Source organism: Nothobranchius furzeri, chromosome 13 (assembly GCF_043380555.1).
Source record: "Nothobranchius furzeri strain GRZ-AD chromosome 13, NfurGRZ-RIMD1, whole genome shotgun sequence".
NCBI lineage: Eukaryota > Metazoa > Chordata > Actinopteri > Cyprinodontiformes > Nothobranchiidae > Nothobranchius > Nothobranchius furzeri.
The window spans coordinates 23,163,661-23,181,915 of NC_091753.1; the positions used below are offsets into that span (position 1 = coordinate 23,163,661).

The 18,255-nt window shown below is 42.9% G+C and overlaps 1 protein-coding gene across 4 annotated transcripts in view; it reads right to left on the minus strand.

Annotated features, from left to right (window-relative positions):
* bcas3 (BCAS3 microtubule associated cell migration factor) overlaps positions 1-18,255 on the minus strand; it is a 458,753-nt gene that overhangs the window by 39,453 nt on the left and 401,045 nt on the right. For all 4 annotated transcript variants that reach the window (XM_015952051.3, XM_054743434.2, XM_070543406.1 and 1 more), the window contains one exon: positions 8,055-8,231. In XM_015952051.3, the coding sequence (XP_015807537.3) occupies positions 8,055-8,231 (177 nt within the window). The remainder of the gene's footprint in view (positions 1-8,054; positions 8,232-18,255) is intronic.

Below are 18,255 nucleotides of genomic sequence, written 5' to 3' on the forward strand. Positions count from 1 at the left end.
TCCGGTCTCCATATGGCTTCAATGGAATTTATGTTGGGCAGGCACCAATAAGCCAAATCCAGTTAGCAACATTATATCATTGGAGCCAAATCTAATTTCAGCTCCAGTGTTTTAGTCAGCAGCGACCCCCCCCCCTCGCTCTACCCCACTCCCCTCCTTCATCTACAGTTCTCTCCCTCCCTCTGTCTATCCGTCCATCTCTCTGTGTAAGTGTCACCTGCCCTCCGAGCTGGCGACGCCGGGTCTCGGCCTTAGCGTGAGAGCCCCATTACTCTGACTGGAGGCTTTGTTTTCCCTGTGAATCTGCTAAAGCGCGCGTGTGTGTGTGTGTGTGTGTGTGTGTGTGTGTGTGTGTGTGTGTGTTGGAGGGGAATGTCAGAGCGATGGTGATTTGTTACATCAGCAAACATTCCAGCTGAGATCCTCTGAGGGTGTGTGAGGAACACATGGAGAAGAAAAAAACAGCAGATTTATTTTAGTGGTTATCCTGCAACACGACAGCTGATTGATAGTGTGACTGTGCTCATCACATTATGAAACCTAAAGGACACGTATCAGCTGCCACTGACAGGTCCCCCGACATGAGATGGTAAAATGTGAAGGATGGGGATAACATAAAAAATGGCGGAGGAGTTTAAAGTGGGTTTATTTGTACAAAAGGTATTAAAAACGCAAGCAAACAGATGGCGAGCATTATTAAGATAATGCTAAACAAAAAAACTCTCAAAAAGGTTAACATTAAAAGAGCATTTACCAACATTAGAAACACCTGGTTAAAACTTATTAAAAGTTTCACCAAAAACAGAAGGTGTTTCTAAATCCACAAAGTTGATAAAAGTTCTAAAACAATTCATTGACATAAAACACCTGGTTAAAACTTATGTTAAAAGTTTTACCGGAACAGAAGGTGTTTTAAAAACGAAGTCAATAAAATTGCAACAAACGAAGTTCACCTTAAAAACCGACAAACGCAAGATCCCACAGGATCACTCGAGAGTTAAAACTATAAAAGTTAAAACTCTTCTACTCGAAGGGGTTGAAAACAAAATGAGGCCTGGAGGACAGCAGAACCCCTGCACTGCTGCCTCTCAGACTGCTGAAGGCACAGCCTTTTTATCCTAGGTGTGGGTCATCAGGAGGATTCAGATCAGCTGTGCTCCTCAGCAGCCTGGAAGAGAGGAGGAGGAGGAGGAGGGGCAGTGTCCGGCTGATCACTAGACCTGGGTGATCCTGGCTCCTGCTTTTCACTCCCCAGGCTGGCAGCCGTGACACTGGTGGTCCTTGATCAAGGTGTTCTGGACCAGCTCAGCTCAAACCTCTGGAGATCAGAACCTCATCTCAGCTGAGTATTTATTTATCTATTCAGATGTTCCTGAGCTCCAGGATGATGTCAGAGCAGCATCAGGAAACCTTAACTCCACTTTAAATGACCCGGTGATAACTAGTTCTCTGTTTAACATTTAAAAAACAAAAACATGCTTTCTTTATATCATGTGTCCAGAGTTAAATGATGCATGAGATCTGCACCCTCGCTTTAGAAAACTGGATGCTGTTACTCCATCAATCAGGTTCCTGTACGTTTATAAACAACAACAACGAAACAGGCGATAGAAAGCGCACAGCTCCAAAACTAAAGTCTTTAGTTGGGTTAAAAATGATGAATAAACTTTAGAGCGATGAGCCAAAGTTTCTTCTAAATAACAGTTTATAGAAAACTGCCTCAGCTGTCAGTGAGGCATGAGAGCCAAAACAAGCAGGATGGTGTGTGTGTGTGTGTGTGTGTGTGTGAGTGTGACGAATGTGGGACAAAAAATGGTGCTTTACCTGTAATAATGAAGGTGTTGATCTGTGTTTAGTGGATCACAAGATCTAGATTGGGACCAAAAAACCAGATCCTGGATCCTAGAGTCTGTAATGCTTTTGGTCTGTAGGGTGGCTGGGTTCAGCCTTAGAGATAAGGAGAGGAGCTCTGTTGTCTGGGGGGAGTTCAGAGTAGAGCTGCTGCTCCTCCTCATCCTGTTTGACTCTAGTTTGGTCCTCTCAGCCGTCGTGTCTCCACACTAGTTCAGCATCTTCTCTAAGACATCAGGACATTACCAGTGCCTCATCCATAAGACATCCACGAACATTAATAACATGAAAAATGTTTTGTTCGTTCAAACTGCACAGTGATTTAATGCATCCATGTCATTTGCGGGACCAGGAGAGCAACTGTATGAAGTAAAAAGTGGCGTTCAATGAGCAGAAGATTAATTGGCCCGTTCACATCTGGGTCGGCCCAGTCCGGTCTTGGTTTAGTCAGCCTGCGCCCATGCGGACAGATTTTGCTCACACAGCCTTCGCAGAAACGCGGATTTCTCTGAGCACTGGGTGGGGCAAAAGACAGGAGGAGAAGCGTGCGGTGTCCTCCTTAAATTCGTAAGCAAAGACGGCTGTGAGCACTGTTGCTTCTGGAGACTGACGCGAAGCCCACAGCTTCCTACTGTCTGTCTGAGCAGCGGTGCTGCCGTGGGCTCCTCTCACAGCAGTCTGTCCTTGCGCTGCTGTGGCAGGAGTGGCAGGTTCGAGCTGCAGTCAGAGAAGATGTTTGTCCTCCTGCACCCAGCCCGATAGTGACCACACATGTGGGACACCGTCGCCGGCTGATTCTACCCACCAATCAGAGGCGTAGTAGGTTGGCGTGAACTACAGCCGGCCAATGAGTCAGCAGTGGGTGTGTTGGATCGGCTTCACACGAAGCGGTCCGCCGTGGAGCAGATCCGAAAAAAAAAGAAGAAAAAGTCAGATTACCCAGACGGGAAAACAACGTACCAGGGCTGGGCCGGGCCGATCCAGGGGTGAATGCACCAAAAGTGCAGAGAATTACGCTGAGTGTGTGTGTTCAACCAGGAATTAGCATTGGAGGTTTACAAACGTTGATTCTAACATGACAGGGAGGTCTACTGGACCCCATACTTCAGTGGCCTGACCTTTGATAGTCTGAGGAGGATTAACAGACGGATGGACAAATGAAGGGATGAATAAGGCTGAACCAATCAACCACTTCTGTAATTAATAGATTATTGAACCAACTCAGAGTCGATCCATCCATCAAACTGTAACCAGGATGGAAACCTGCATGTTTTTATCAGACAACCACAAGCTGGGTCACCCAGGGAAGGGAACACAGACGTGTCCTCCTTGGTCCAGGGCAGAAGTGATGTTCTATTAGATTAGACAACACAGACCAAAGCCTCAGTGTCTGTATGGATGGATGGAGGAACCAACAAGTCCATCACATTCCCTAAGGATGATGTCTTCATCATAGCTCACAGCGCAGGAAAGACACTGTGTGTGTGTGTGTGTGTGTGTGTATGTGTGTGTGTTGTGGGTAAATTCTGATGTAATGTGATCAGTAATGAATTTTGTGTTGCATTAAAGAGGGGTGGAGGGGGGCAGAAAGGGCTAGGCTACAATGGTAGAGAACAAGAAGCAACTGACTAGCAGGGAGCCGGAGTCTGTAGCGTCTAATCGAATGACGGAAGAGAGAAAAAGAGATGGGGCAGAAAAAAGAGTGATGAGAAAAGAGAGAGAGAGAAAAGAGAAAGAGCAGCTACAAATGAGGTTAAGTCCCAATATGGAGCGAAGGACGGGGTGGGGGGCTAAGTAGGATGAGTGGAGGGGGGTTGATAGTCAATGCTAAACCCATTAGAGCCTTGTGACCCCCCCCCCGTCTACAGCATACCCTCCCACACACTACCACCGTGTGCTCATACATACACTTCAATCAAAGGAGCTGTTGTTCACATCGGAGGAGGGGTGTGTGTGTGTGTGTGTGTGTGTGTGTGTGTGTGTGTGTGTGTGTGTGTGTGTGTGTGTGTGTGGCAGGGGGGTGGAGGGGGTGTTCACTGCCGCTTCCTAAACGAGTTAACCATTTGGACTATCAGGGCCAACGGCATATCTGACACACACACACACACACATGCGCGCACAAACACACACACGGAAGTTTCACATCGGAACAAGATGGTACAGATATGCCAACACACAGAAATGAGCAGAACACTTCAGGAGCTGGACCTGAGGGATCTGTGTGTGTGTGTGTGTGTGTGTGTGTGTGTGTGTGTGTGTGTGTGTGTGTGTGTGTGTGTGTGTGTGTGTTTGTGATGCCACCATTAACCAAACTTCAGCTGCTCTGAGATCACGTCTACTCAGGTTTATGATGAACAACAAAAGACCCACATTACTGGTCTTTCAGTAGACAAAAGCACCTGGACACACACCACGAAGACACCAGGACACACACTGCAAAGACACCAGAAAACACACCACTGTAATGTCCAGTAATGGTCAGTTTTTAGGTACAGTTGACCATTCCACATCTAGTCAAAATGGAGACACGAGACTGCATGTGTTCCCTTTAATTTGGCCTGCCTTCATCCCATCAGCTGGAGCTCAGAGCCTCTCTGCAGCTCTGAACACATGACAACGTATTGTCAACAATGGTGTTCTCTCCTCAAGGCTTCCCTTATCGTCCTACAGGATTCTTCATGCCTCTGAATAAGGAACACTCGCAGCTCGGATCAGTTGCTAAATCAAAGAATGATTTCCTAAATTAAATATGAACTTCTAAAACTTATAAGCTAGATAATCATTAAATAAACATTTGTTTATTGCTACTTATAATAATTATAATATAATGAAATGCTTTCATTAACCTGTGCTTGAAGTTTGAAATGAATGTTATGTTATGATTACATTGACTGATATACAGGTGCTGGCCAGTAAATTAGAATATCATCAAAAGGTTGAAAATATTTCAGTAATTCCATTCAAAACGTGAAACTTGTACATTATATTCATGCAATGCACACAGACCAATGTATTTCCGATGTTTATTACGTTTAATTTTGATATTTATAGGTGACAACCAATGAAAACATCAAATCTGGTATCTCAGAAAATTAGAATATTCTAAAGGCCAATGAAAAAATGTTTGTTTCTCTAATGTTGGCCAACTGAAAAGAATGAACATGAAAAGAATGTGCATGTATAGCACTCAATACTTAGTCGGGGCTCCTTTTGCCTCAATAACTGCAGTAATGCGGCGTGGCATGGACTCGATCAGTCTGTGGCACTGCTCAGGTGTTATGAGAGCCCAGGTTGCTCTGATAGTCGTCTTCAGCTCCTCTGCATTGTTGGGTCTAGCGTATTGCATCCTCCGCTTCACAATACCCCATAGATTTTCTATGGGGTTAAGGTCAGGCGAGTTTGCTGGCCAATCAAGGACAGGGATACCATGGTCCTTGAACCAGGTGCTGGTGGTTTTGGCACTGTGTGCAGGTGCCAAGTCCTGTTGAAAGGTGAAGTCTGCATCCCCATAAAGTTGGTCAGCAGCAGGAAGCATGAAGTGCTCTAAAACTTCCTGGTAGACGGCTGCATTGACCCTGGACCTCAGGAAACAGAGTGGGCCAACACCGGCAGATGACATGGCACCCCACACCATCACTGACGGTGGAAACTTTACACTGGACCTCATGCAACGTGGATTCTGTGCTTCTCCGCTCTTCCTCCAGACTCTGGGTCCTTGATTTCCAAAGGAAATGCAGAACTTGCTTTCATCAGAAAACATAACTTTGGACCACTCAGCATCAGTCCAGTCCTTTTTGTCCTTGGCCCAGGCGAGACGCTTCTTGCGCTGTTTCATGTTCAAGAGTGGCTTGACACACGGAATGCGACACCTGAATCCCATGTCTTTCATGAGTCTCCTCGTGGTGGTTCTTGAAGCGCTGACTCCAGCTGCAGTCCACTCTTTGTGGATTTCCCCCACATTTTTGAATGGGTTTGTCGTCACAATTCTCTGCAGGGTGCGGTTATCCCTAGAGCTTGTACACTTTTTTCTACCACATTTTTTCCGTCCCTTCGCCTGTCTGTTAATGTGCTTGGACACAGAGCTCTGCGAACAGCCAGCTTCTTTAGCAATCACCTTTTGTGTCTTGCCCTCCTTGTGCAAGGTGTCAATGATTGTCTTTTGGACAGCTGTTAAGTCAGAAGTCTTCCCCATGATTGTGGTGCCTTCAAAACAAGACTGAGGGACCTTTTAAAGGCCTTTGCAGGTGTTTTGAGTAAATCAGCTGATTAGAGTGGCAGCAGGTGTCTTCTATATTCAGCCTTTTCAGAATATTCTAATTTTTTGAGATACCAGATTTGGAGTTTTCATTAGTTGTCACTTATGAATATCAAATTTAAATGTAATGAACATTGGAAATACATTGGTCTGTGTGCATTGCATGAATATAATGTACAAGTTTCACGTTTTGAATGGAATTACTGAAATATTTTCAACCTTTTGATGATATTCTAATTTACTGGCCAGCACCCGTATGTTTCAGCATGTTGATATGACAAGTTCATCACCATTTGCACTCACACCAGGACAAAGTAAAGTTAAATGCATGACACATAGAGAGTCCTTTACCCCAGATCAGAGCATCCGGTATCAAAGAAGACATGTTTCCGAGGTTGTCTTGGTAACCATTCCTCAACCTGTCAACCTCTGGTTGGCTACACAAATCATAGCATGAGAACATTAAAACTGGATCACTCTGGTGATTCATCGGTTCTTGAGAAAGCTTCAGACCGGCCATCTGAAGCAAAACCTCTTTAACCATCAAAGCTTTTGACACGCCGTCAAAATCTTTTTGCACCTGCGAAGCTGATACAGCAACAGTTCCTGCAGAACAAGCTGACAGTGTTCGACTCCTTAAGAGTCCGTCTGACGCGCAGTTCCATCCACCTGTCATGACCCGAGACATCTCTGGACTGAAGTGGATACGGTGGTCAATCTACTGCACCTGGGTGCCAGAGGTCTGACCTTCGGATCCACGAAGAGGGTCTCCGAGAACGGGTGAAGTATACACACAGATAGCGTCTGATGCCTTTTGATAATAATCAACTTCATAGCTTAACGCAAACCAAACTCTTTTACACCCAGAACTCAGCTCTCCAAGATACGGAAGTTCTGATAACATCACATTCACACACTGGTTCCATCCATCACAGTAAAATGTTAGTTAACCTGTCATGTTTTAATTGTTTGTAAAATAAATTCTTACTTTTATAAACCTGACTCTTTTCTGAATCAAAACGAAGTGTTTAAACCCCTGAATAAACAAACAATCCTAGAATCTTCTGATAAACACAGTAAGACCAAGCAGGTTGATATTCTATATTTACACAGAGTATCACAGCTTATTGGTCATAAGTAGAGGTAATATGTGTATATATTGAGCTCTTAAAGCACGCAATTTCTCGAAGACACTAAAATGTAACAGGTTTTATGAAACTATACCTGTGATTCTACTTCAGATTTAAATAATCTTCACAACACATATTTATAGTTCTGACAGATTAAAAACTATAGATAATCGAGACTTGACGTCCCTGCTCTGAGCCACTTAGAGTTAACATCTGCTGACATCCAGTTTTATTCTACTATATTTGAAAGCTGCAGACTAGAGACCATCACAACATGTTGATACAATAACTTATTAGTTATTTATATATAACCTATACATTTCTGTAGAAGATCGTAGATCAGGGAGACAGTTTATATCCACAAATCAGAGGGTTTGTCTCATTTTCAATGTCCCCAGTCTGATTTATAAACGCTGTCTTAAACAACAGTCGTGTTGTGCACGCTACCTATGACCAGTAGTTGTTCAACACCTCTGCCACACACTGCTGCTCCTGAGTGGGTTGCTTGCTTTAAAATATTTGTTTTTAGGAGTTTTGCACTTTTCAACGATTGTTTAAAACTTTAGTCAAAGACAGAAACAGATGTTAGGTTTTAGTTTATAAACTTTGGTGAATTTTGGGGGGTGTTTTCGTACATGTTTTATATTTATTATGATAACAACGTTAAAAAACGTTTTCTAGTGATGTCACAACAAAAAAAAAACAGGTAAAATTTAAATAGCACTCAGGAACATTAGTAGAACTTCCATGTGTAAAAGAACTTTAAAGTTCTGCTTGCAGATGTTCCAGGGGAGGGTTTTAGAACATTATTCGCCCACCTGTAGCAGAACCCACGATGTCCCTTGAGGGAGACTCGGACATGGCGTCTGCTAGTCTCTCTCTCAGACCTTCATCACTGGCATCGGCCGATCCGACGTTGTGTCGCGGAATGCCAAAGCTCTCTGGCCAGCTCCCACATACCTCCAGCAGGGTGACACCACGTCCATCAAACGGCCCTGCAGACACACACACACGCACACACACACACACACACACACACGCACACACACAGAAATGTGTCGGGTTAAGATTAGTCTGATTACCACAAAGACTGCAGGACTCAACAGGAACAGCTGTGCCAGCTGTGTTATGTAATTTAGAGGCATCCTGAACAGATCAGCAGCAAACCGGGTCAGAACCGGTCATGATGGATTTACTCTACAACGTCTTTGTTTCAGTTTTCACTGAGAGAGAAAAAAAGTCATTTTATTTTGAAATAATTTCTATTTTACAGCAGAGTTTAAGCACAAAGCCTAGATGTGAGGATAATCTAAATAACTGAAAGTGTAAATCAGACTGAAAACATCACAGATTAAACACCAGCATCACTGTCGGGTTCAAACTAAATGACCTGCCGCTCCTGTGTGGACGCTGACCTGCATTAACGAAGACTGAATTCATTTCTGAGTGTATTTAATACGCTCACATTTCAATACTCAGATATGGACATGTCTAACACAACATTTAAATGATGATACATTGACACATTTATGAAAACTATTCATCTTTTCTGAAACATGTTTATAACTCAGGGCTACCAGAATTGGTCTGTTATTGAAAAATCCACCTAATAATCTGAACAGGGTCTTTTTTACGCCTGAACACCAGGTTGTAAATGAATTTGTACACTAGCGTTGCTGTAATCAGGCGGATCAGCTGCTTTAGAATCCCACACACACACACACACACACACACACACACACACACACACACACACACACACACACACACACACACACACACACTTGTAAGTGCAACATAATCTTCATGCCAGTCAAAAGTAAATCTACACAAGCCTTCGCTGCATCCTAATCTTTTCTCCTCTATGTCTTCCATGTTTGCAGCTATCAGAAAGATCTGGAGCCAGAGAGTCTGCAACCTACTTCTGTGTGTGTGTGTGTGTGTTTGTGTGTGACAAGCCAGGCATGCAGACACTAAAACAACTGGTTTATTCTGCTAGAGTCCATTTTACTTGGTCACTGTGCCTGCAAGCAGTATGAAGTGATAAGAGAGGCTTTAGTTTTAGTGGAGGTGACTCAGCACAATAAAAAATAAAAAACACAGACATGGCCTTATATTAAAGTTTACCATCAGGACCATTCCTATTGGAAATCTAAAGGTTTTAGTCAACAGGAAACATGTCACTAGCAGCTCAGGAAATGACTGAAGTCTAATCTACGTGACATTTCTGTTACTGTCTGCTGGTGGTAAATCCTACTCTAGTTACAAAACCAAGGCCGTGGAAATATTTAGTGAAATCAGAGCTTGGATGACAGAGGGCTGACCTAACATATCAGGACGATGTAAATAGTGAGGCTATCTGTGGAACAGTGATACCTCGTGGCCAGACTTTCTATTCCGTGTAGAGAAAACCCTCTGAAATAGCTTTCAGCTAGGCTAGCTGGTCAGAGACATATGTTAGCAATGCTGCCCACTCACAATAGTTAGCAAGAACCTTAACGGGATGCAACCTTTCGTGTAAAGTTTGAATAGAAATAATAAGCAAAAGGCTACCTAACTGATTCGCATGAGAGTTTCCAGTTAGGTGACTTAACTGTCTGGGTCACATCAGGCATCACACGAAAGTGCAAAAAGATCAGATAGTCGAGCACCATTTTTGGTTGTTTTTTAAAACACAGGAAAGGTTTCTCTTTACCTTGCTAACAGTTTCGTTTGCATCTGCAAACATCCTCAGAGCTGACGCTGATGGTGGCGTCATTTCCTACTCCGTTTATCTGCGGGCAGCAGAGGACGTTGTCGCCCTCTGCTGCCCGCGCTCCCCTCTCCGATGATGCAGTTACATGCGCGATCCAATGTGTAGACCCCATCGTCTCTGTTCATGGTCCCACATCCACGTCTCCTTATCTCTATAGCTTCTTTTATCCATCTTTTGTATTTCTGTTGTTCGGTGTTTATGATCCTTGCCTCACAACTCGCTGCTCAACAGATTCACTTCCGTTTTAAAACCCCCCCCCCCCCCCCCCCCCCCCCAAAAGTCGAGGGCATTCTCAAATCCAGACCCCTAGATTATGTTTTTTCTGACCTGGCGGATCCAAACCCAGTGACACCTAATTGCTTGTTAATGGGGCGGCTTGATTCATCCCTTCTACAGGTAGTCTATCCTGAGTCTGAGCTGTTAAGTCGGAAAAGGTGGAGACATTCTCAAGTCTTGGTTGATCCCTTCTGGAAGCATTACAACCGCTACTTTCTTCCTACACTACAATCCAGGCAAAAAAGGCAGACTGAGAAGGATGACATTGTTGTAGGTACTGTGGTGCTCATCGTTGATCAGCAAACACCAAGAGCCCTCTGGCAAGTGGGGACTGTGAAGTCTGTCATACCGGGAGCGGATGGACGCGTGAGGACTGCTGTGATTCAAGTCAAAGACAGAACCTATACTCGCCCAGTTGTTCGTCTCATCAAGCTGCCTGCCTTACCCCAGGACAGTCAACCCACCTAGTAGTCAAATTTGCTTACCAAATTTGGGGGCGGCTGTAGAAAAGACTGTTATATTTGACCTATTAACAGATTAGTGCAGGGTTCTTTACATTGATGTTTGCCTAAAGTTGCATTGTTCCACTACTTTGTGGCAATCACAGCTCATTAATGTATGGTTCTGAGTGTTATGCAACTCAGAGAGGTCAAGGACATCATCCTTGAAAGTGACAAAAAGCATCCTTGAAAGTGAGTAATTCTATCTGAGCTGTACTTTGCTCTGAAACACCTGGCACTTGTGTATGAATGTCATAAGGCGTTTTGAGGTTGTTTTTGGTTAATATTGGGGGGCTAACTGCTAGCCATCTGCAACTCCTAGCTGGTTAGCAGATGCTAGATCGTTAGCATACACAGTTAAGCTCTGAATGGCCTCTCTTGTTGCTGTTACTGTTGTAGCTGAGTGCTATCGGGTTGAAATGTCTTATTCAGTGTTGTGTGCTGAATACATTGATTCACTATTGACAAGGGAAATTCTTAGTAGTATGGTTTAAGCTGTATGTTACTTAAGTAGTTTTTGGTCAGCTCTTTAATTTATAAAGACTACAAATATGTTTGATATGTATAATTCCCTTGTGTAACCACATGTTTAGTTATATGAAAATTAATTACTCACAAGCTATTATTGAAGATTCTGTATTTGTTTATTTCTTGTAGGAAACCACACACACACACACACACAAACATCCACCCATGTATTCTGCACCGGCTTCCAAACCAGTCGGATACCAGTATGGAAAATGTAAGTGCCTAATTAAAGAAGCTAGAACTCAAAGACAACTTTGGAGCTGGACATTCACTAATTATTTCCCACTCTCCTGAACATATAACCACTGTCCTTACCCGACGCCCTGCAGTAATTGCTAATCTTAAGCAACCTGTTATAATCCTCTAATACACATTGTTCAATCAATTGATCAAAATCCTGCGATCCACAGGATCGAATGCTGCTGTCAGGTTCAACAGCAAAATGTTCACTGCATCCCTGGAGTCATTTGCTATAACCATGTAGTGTTCTGACCCTCTTTAACTATGACTCACTTAGGTAAACAAACATGGAGAGAGATTTTTCTGTCTGTCTGCAGTCCAGACTACCAGTCTTCTAGGTATCTGTGAATCCCCGAAGATGACTGAGGACTTCATAAAAGGAAAAACTGAAGACAATGAGATTTTCTTTTTCTGAACGGACCAGAATCTGGGAACATAATCTGTGATTATGTGTCTACCTATTGGTGGATGCTGGGGGTGTAGAATAAATGAACACAAAGTTTGAGGGAACATCAAAAATGATCAATACATTCAGCCTTTTTCCAGAACCATGTATTTGTCATCAACTTCAGTGACTCATCAGGTACTGTATCTGTTTATATTGTGTTTTTAATCATTAAACCCATGCTCTAATGAGCTCCACACTGAGACAGGATGAAAGCCTTTCAAGTGGACTGAAGTGTTCAGTCCTCAGGCATCAAAGACCTTAGGTGGAGGCTATCGCAGGCTCAGTATTAAATTAACTTGTGTGCAAGACCAAATGACATCATATCACTTCTGTAGCAAAGAGTTGAGTTGTTGTTTGGAAATAAACACACACACACACACACACACACACACACACACACACACACACACACACGCACACGCACACGCACACGCACACGCACACAGCCTCTACAATGTAGTAATCAGGAAACTGAACCACTGTGTGTGACAGTGAGTGTGTGTGATTGTGTTTTTGGAGGTCAGTCAGTGTTATCACTATGGGGAGCACAGAGGCCCGTGCAACCTCTCGCCCCGGCATTAGCACCTGTCACTGGCCTGCAGCGGAGTGGAGATTGGCCAGGCGTCAGGGCACGCACACGCACATACACTCGGTCTGCTCCCTGATAGCTGGCGAGGCAGGCAGATCAAAGGTTCGGACTGCAGTAGCGTTTATGGATGATAAGAACTTGGCAGAAGGTCAGGAAGAACTTTATCAGACCAGGCTTCGGACCATGTGGATATCTGAAGGGAGACACTGATAGCTCTACACTCAAACCACCAATGACAGTAAATAGAAAAGTGTTTGAAGTGAAAAAGAAGCCTTTCATGGAGACAGATAATTTAAATGAGCTAATGATAGCGTTGCTCAGATTTCCCTGGACAGTGTTTCCATTCTAAACCAAAGAAGAGAAAAACGCAGATGTTTATGGTGCATGCCAGCTTTATAGAGCTGGCTGTAGAGCTACCTATTATTATCTATGTAGTTCTTTTGACTAGTGACACTCATAATTATCCAGATAAAGAGCTAAACTAAACTTGTATTGAGAATCTTGAGGCCAGAGGTGATCTATTCAATTCAATTCAAGTTTATTTATATAGCGTCAAATCATGACAAGAGTCGTGTCAACGCACTTCATACAGTAAAGATCCCAATACAGGTCAGTTAATTAAGCCAATAAGTAAAAGGTTTCCTATATAAGGAACCCAGCAAATTGCATCAAGTCACTGACTTGTGTCAGTGACTTGATGCAATCCTCATACTAAGCAAGCATGCAGCGACAGCGGAGAGGAAAACGGGAAGAAACCTCAAGAGGATCCTGGCTCAGTCCATCTGCCATGACTCACTGGGGATCGAGGACACACACACACACGCACGCACGCACACACGCACACACACACACACACGCACACACACACACACATACACACACAGACATAATGAGGACGCTAAACTTTACTACTAATTTTACTTCAAACTTTAAGATAATTTCAGCCATGCTTACTGATCAGTAGTTTGCTCACACACAAACCCACTGGTTACTGTTTGCTGCAAAAAAAGTTCAGTGAACCCAGCACCAGACACGCCCATGAGGACGTTTCTAAATGAGCTCTACTAGGGACATCAACGTGTCTCCACTAAACACGATCCCTAATAACACATCTAGGCAGATCAGTTCGACTCTGCATCTGGCCTTTGGGATGTTTACGGAAAGTTTTACACGCTTCATCTACAAAAAATCTAAAGGTAACTTAACTTACACACACGCACGCACGCACGTACGCATGCACGCACGCACGCACACACACACACACAGACACACACACAAACACACACACAGTGCCTGTGTTTCTGGGTAACCTGTGCTGTAAAGAGGCTAATGTGTGCTAAGAGCTTATTCAATTAGGCTTTAGTGGGAGGAGGTTGATGAACCTAATTGCTTTATTATGGGGTGTAATATGTAATGGAGTGTGTGAGGGACACAGAGTGGTGTTAGGTCAGACACAGGCAGTCTGTCTCTGACAAACAGGCTGTAAACCAGACAGCAGGTGAGGTGGGAAGAACAATCAGTTACGCGTTTATGGGTCTCAACTCTAAAATCCTAAAATCTAATGCCTCAGTTGTGTAACAAATCCCACTGATGGGCTCCAACACAAGGATGTCCACTCAGCAAAGTGATCCTTTTAGAGATTATGTAATGTTAGTGTTGCACCAGACTGCTTATTTGAGGGAGACGGTTATACTGAAAACTGTTTCATGAGAAAAGTAAAGACAATCAAAGGGAAAAGAGACAGGAAACAAAGCAAACACGATAAGCCACTAAATAGAGCAAGAAGACTTTATTCCCTAATCTGGAAACACTTCATGTCCTCTTAAAACTCCTTTAAACTCATTCATTTTCTAAAAACTGATAATCCTGTCCTTTTATTTGACCAAACACTGTTTATTTCATCAACAAGGTCATTGCTACTGTTCTAGACCTCATAGGACTCACCATGGTTGGTCAAGGCATTTCTCTGTTCCTGCTCCACAGCTGCTTTATTGGGGTCATGTGGGACACTCAAGAAGAGTTACTTGGTAACTTAATTTATGAATTCAGTCTAACCTCAGTTTTAGGGCTGAACAACTTCTCGAATGGTTCAATTAATCAAATTCCTCATATCATTTTGTACAGATTTGAGGCTTTGTTAAATGTGCACACCACCGTCTGAACACATATTAGCACACAATGTGGTAATCTAGGTGCTGTGGAGGAAAACAGAGACACTAGCAAAGACATAAATCATTGTAAAAGGCAGAAACAATCCAAAGTTGTGGATCAAGAGTTAAACTACAAGCAGATTGGCTAATGCTAATGCTAGCAGGTAGCATGCTCACGATCAAGTGGGGTTCAGAAATCTCAAGAATGACTAAACTCTACAAGCGGAAGAACAATATATACAATAGGGTAGAACTGAAATGTTATTAGCTTTCCAGTAGCTTACTACTGAACATGTTGATGAAATATGTGGATACATTTAGATATGTAAGTCTGACTAGAATGAGTGACATTATTACAAACTCAAAATGTTAATGAAATATAAGTCAAATTTTGTTCCATTAAATATGTATTAACTATAAATATCAGATGGTAAAGGGGGAACTAGACAACAAAAATGTAATACATACGATTGAGCCTTTTTACAATAACAGTCCGACATTTCAGCCTCATAATTTAGTTGTTGTGTGTCATATTTTTAGCAGCAGACCACAGTCAAATTTCAGTTTAAAGGTTGTTAAATGGAATATTCAATCAATCAACAGAGAATTCAATAGCCTATTCTAATACTAAAATATTCAATAGCTGCAGCCCTTCTTAGTTAGGCTTTCATCAACACAAATATTCATCTCTTATAACAGTTAGAGATCGTCTTCCACATAAAACGATGTGAAAATTTGATTGTTTAATCTGCTTTAACATAGATTTAATAGATAATACATAATTTGAACTTTTACACAGTGTGTTTGTCATGATTATTTGAGGCAGGTCGTAATTATTGGGGTCTCATCCGGGATCCGTTTTTTGACACAAAGTTGTGTATCCTTGGCAGTCGGTGCAATGACAGTTAAAGACTGTTAGCTATGTGTAATCAGCATGATCCTTCCAGGTGGAACACCTTCATGTAAATAAAAAGATCTGAGATGAAGAACGACTGGAGGAATTATGAAGAACATTGTGTGTATGCTTTCCAAATTGTAGGTTATGATATCAGCATGCAGAAATAAAAAAAATCTCTAATCCAGCATTCATTCACTCATACTCGACACAGACACTGTATCATCCACATGTTATAACTTCACAACACACTTTTAATAGACCTCCACTCACCCACACACTGCTCTGACTGTGCTGTGAACCCATTCTGACATCCCTTCAGGCTGTGTGTGTGTGTGTGTGTGTGTGTGTGTGTGTGTGTGTGTGTGTGTGTGTGTGTGTGTGTGTTTGTGCGTGCGTGCATGTGAGAGCAGAGACAGAAAGTGAGAAAGTGTCTCTGATGTCCTCGGGGAAACACAGAGTGCTAGCTAGCTTTGTGGTGCAGAGTTAGTGTTAATGGAGATGTAAGCTCACAGGATTAGCACCCATAGGTAGGAATGTGTGTGTGTGTGTGAGAGAGAGAGGGAGTTCTTGACAGGCAGGGCCTTTCTTTCATTACATTAAGGCCAATGCTTCTAAATCATTTACTCCTTTTGCAGCCTCACTGGTGTTAGCTAAGTGTTAGTAATCCCCATCGATACTGGGGTCTACCCCGGGGCACTTTACTCACTACTGCACACATGCACATACACATGAAAACATATGACATATAAATATGGAGAGGCATTAACCTGTATGCACTTAATTGTGAACAAGTCAGCAGATTATTGTGGCATGTGCGAGTGCACGTGCACACGCACACAATTACCACCCACTAAGCTAATTCAAACCGTGTCAAATTAGACAGCTGCAGTGCTTTGCTCTAACAACACACTGTGGCTTCAAAGTGTCTGTCTTTGCACCAGGACATCCCCCGATACACACGACACAGCCTTCTACCTAAACAGGGTCTCCTGGAGGCCAAGTCTAACCTTAATATTTATGTGCAAACTATAAACTTTAAATGGGCTAAAGCCACATAATCCCACAGAATCAGCAGGTTCCTCACATCCACCAACAACTGGTGTTGGCCCACTACAACAGCAGCCTGGCAGCGTCAGAAACCACTTTGTATGCTTTCAGTAAGAACATATACAAGAAATAATAAATACCAAACGTCCAAATCTGCACCCTGCTGAACATCAGCACGAGCTGAGTCCCCACTCTTAACTCTTGAGTGGAGCTTTGTTTCTGGGTTTTAGCTATCAGGAGTGACATCCAGCATGTTCCTCTGTTGTATCCACCTGCTTCAAGGCTCAACAAGTTGTGGTTCAGAGATGTTTTCTGCAGACCTTGGTTGGAACTAGTGGTTAACTGAGCTACTGGTACCAACAAACACGTCACACTCAACGTTCCTTTTAATCTTTGTTCTTCTCTGTTGTGTTGCTCAGTTTGAACTTCACGTCTAGAGGAATAAATGCTGCCAGCTGATTGGATGATTAGATATTTGTGCAGTTGGAATGGTGTGCCTCCTACATTGAGAGGGCTGTGTTATACAAACCTTATGTTCCTATCTGAGTAACGCTTGAGCCAAACACGTGCAAGTGACAGACACACACATTAAGTAAACACACTCTCTGCGTGTACATGTGTTTTCTAGAGGTGGGGGTGTATAAGATCGAGGGATGAGCAAACACACTCTGATGTTGGCCTCTTGGAGGAGAAAAACACTGAGCGAGCGCCTACAAATGTAAATACCACGTTGACCCATTCAGAACCAGAGGTTAGGGACTGCAGTCCAAACAGCAGCGAGACTCAAACATGTCACAAACATTAGTGTTAAACTCCACCGAATGAGAGTCAACAGGGCCTGGCTAGAGGCTGAACACCATCACACAACAACCACACTCAGATGGAGTCCAGCAGATCTCTGGATGAATCTGAGTGAACAGACAAAGAAACATTCTGATGAAGAGTGTGAAGCAGAAGATTCAACAATATGGAGCAGGAGGAGCGGCTCAGCTCAGAATCTATTGATTTGTTCATTTACCACTGAACACCATAAATCCCCAAAAAAGTTTAATAGATAAACAAAAATGTTGAAGTATTCTTGGGGAAGAAAGACTTTGGACACTTCTTCTTCTTATGTCCTTCTTGCTGATTTTTAGAGATACTTTGAGCTCAAAAACATGAAGAAGCTACAACATGGGGCCAAAGCACAGTTTGACACATTAATATGTCAGACAGCATTTGGTGAGAAAGAGCATCACCTCTTCTGGTAGACTTTGCCAGAAACACACACTTTATGTTTATTTTGTTCTGATCTACATGAAGCACTTCGTGATTCTATGTCCTTGAGGAGTGCTATATAAGTCACATGTACTTACTAGAATGTTTAGATGACATCAAACAAACTGGTTTACTATCAGAACGCAGCTGACCTGTAGGTCCTGTAGGCCTTTAAACCACTGTCAGAAATCTTGAAGTGATTTTAAATAGCTGATAAAAGTCGGTGCGGGAGTCCAGTCTAGATTTTATTACCTGAGGCTGATTAGCTAAAAGAAACCATATTTCCCACAAAGTGGCCATGAAAGGGTGATACATGCCTTAATTTGGGTTA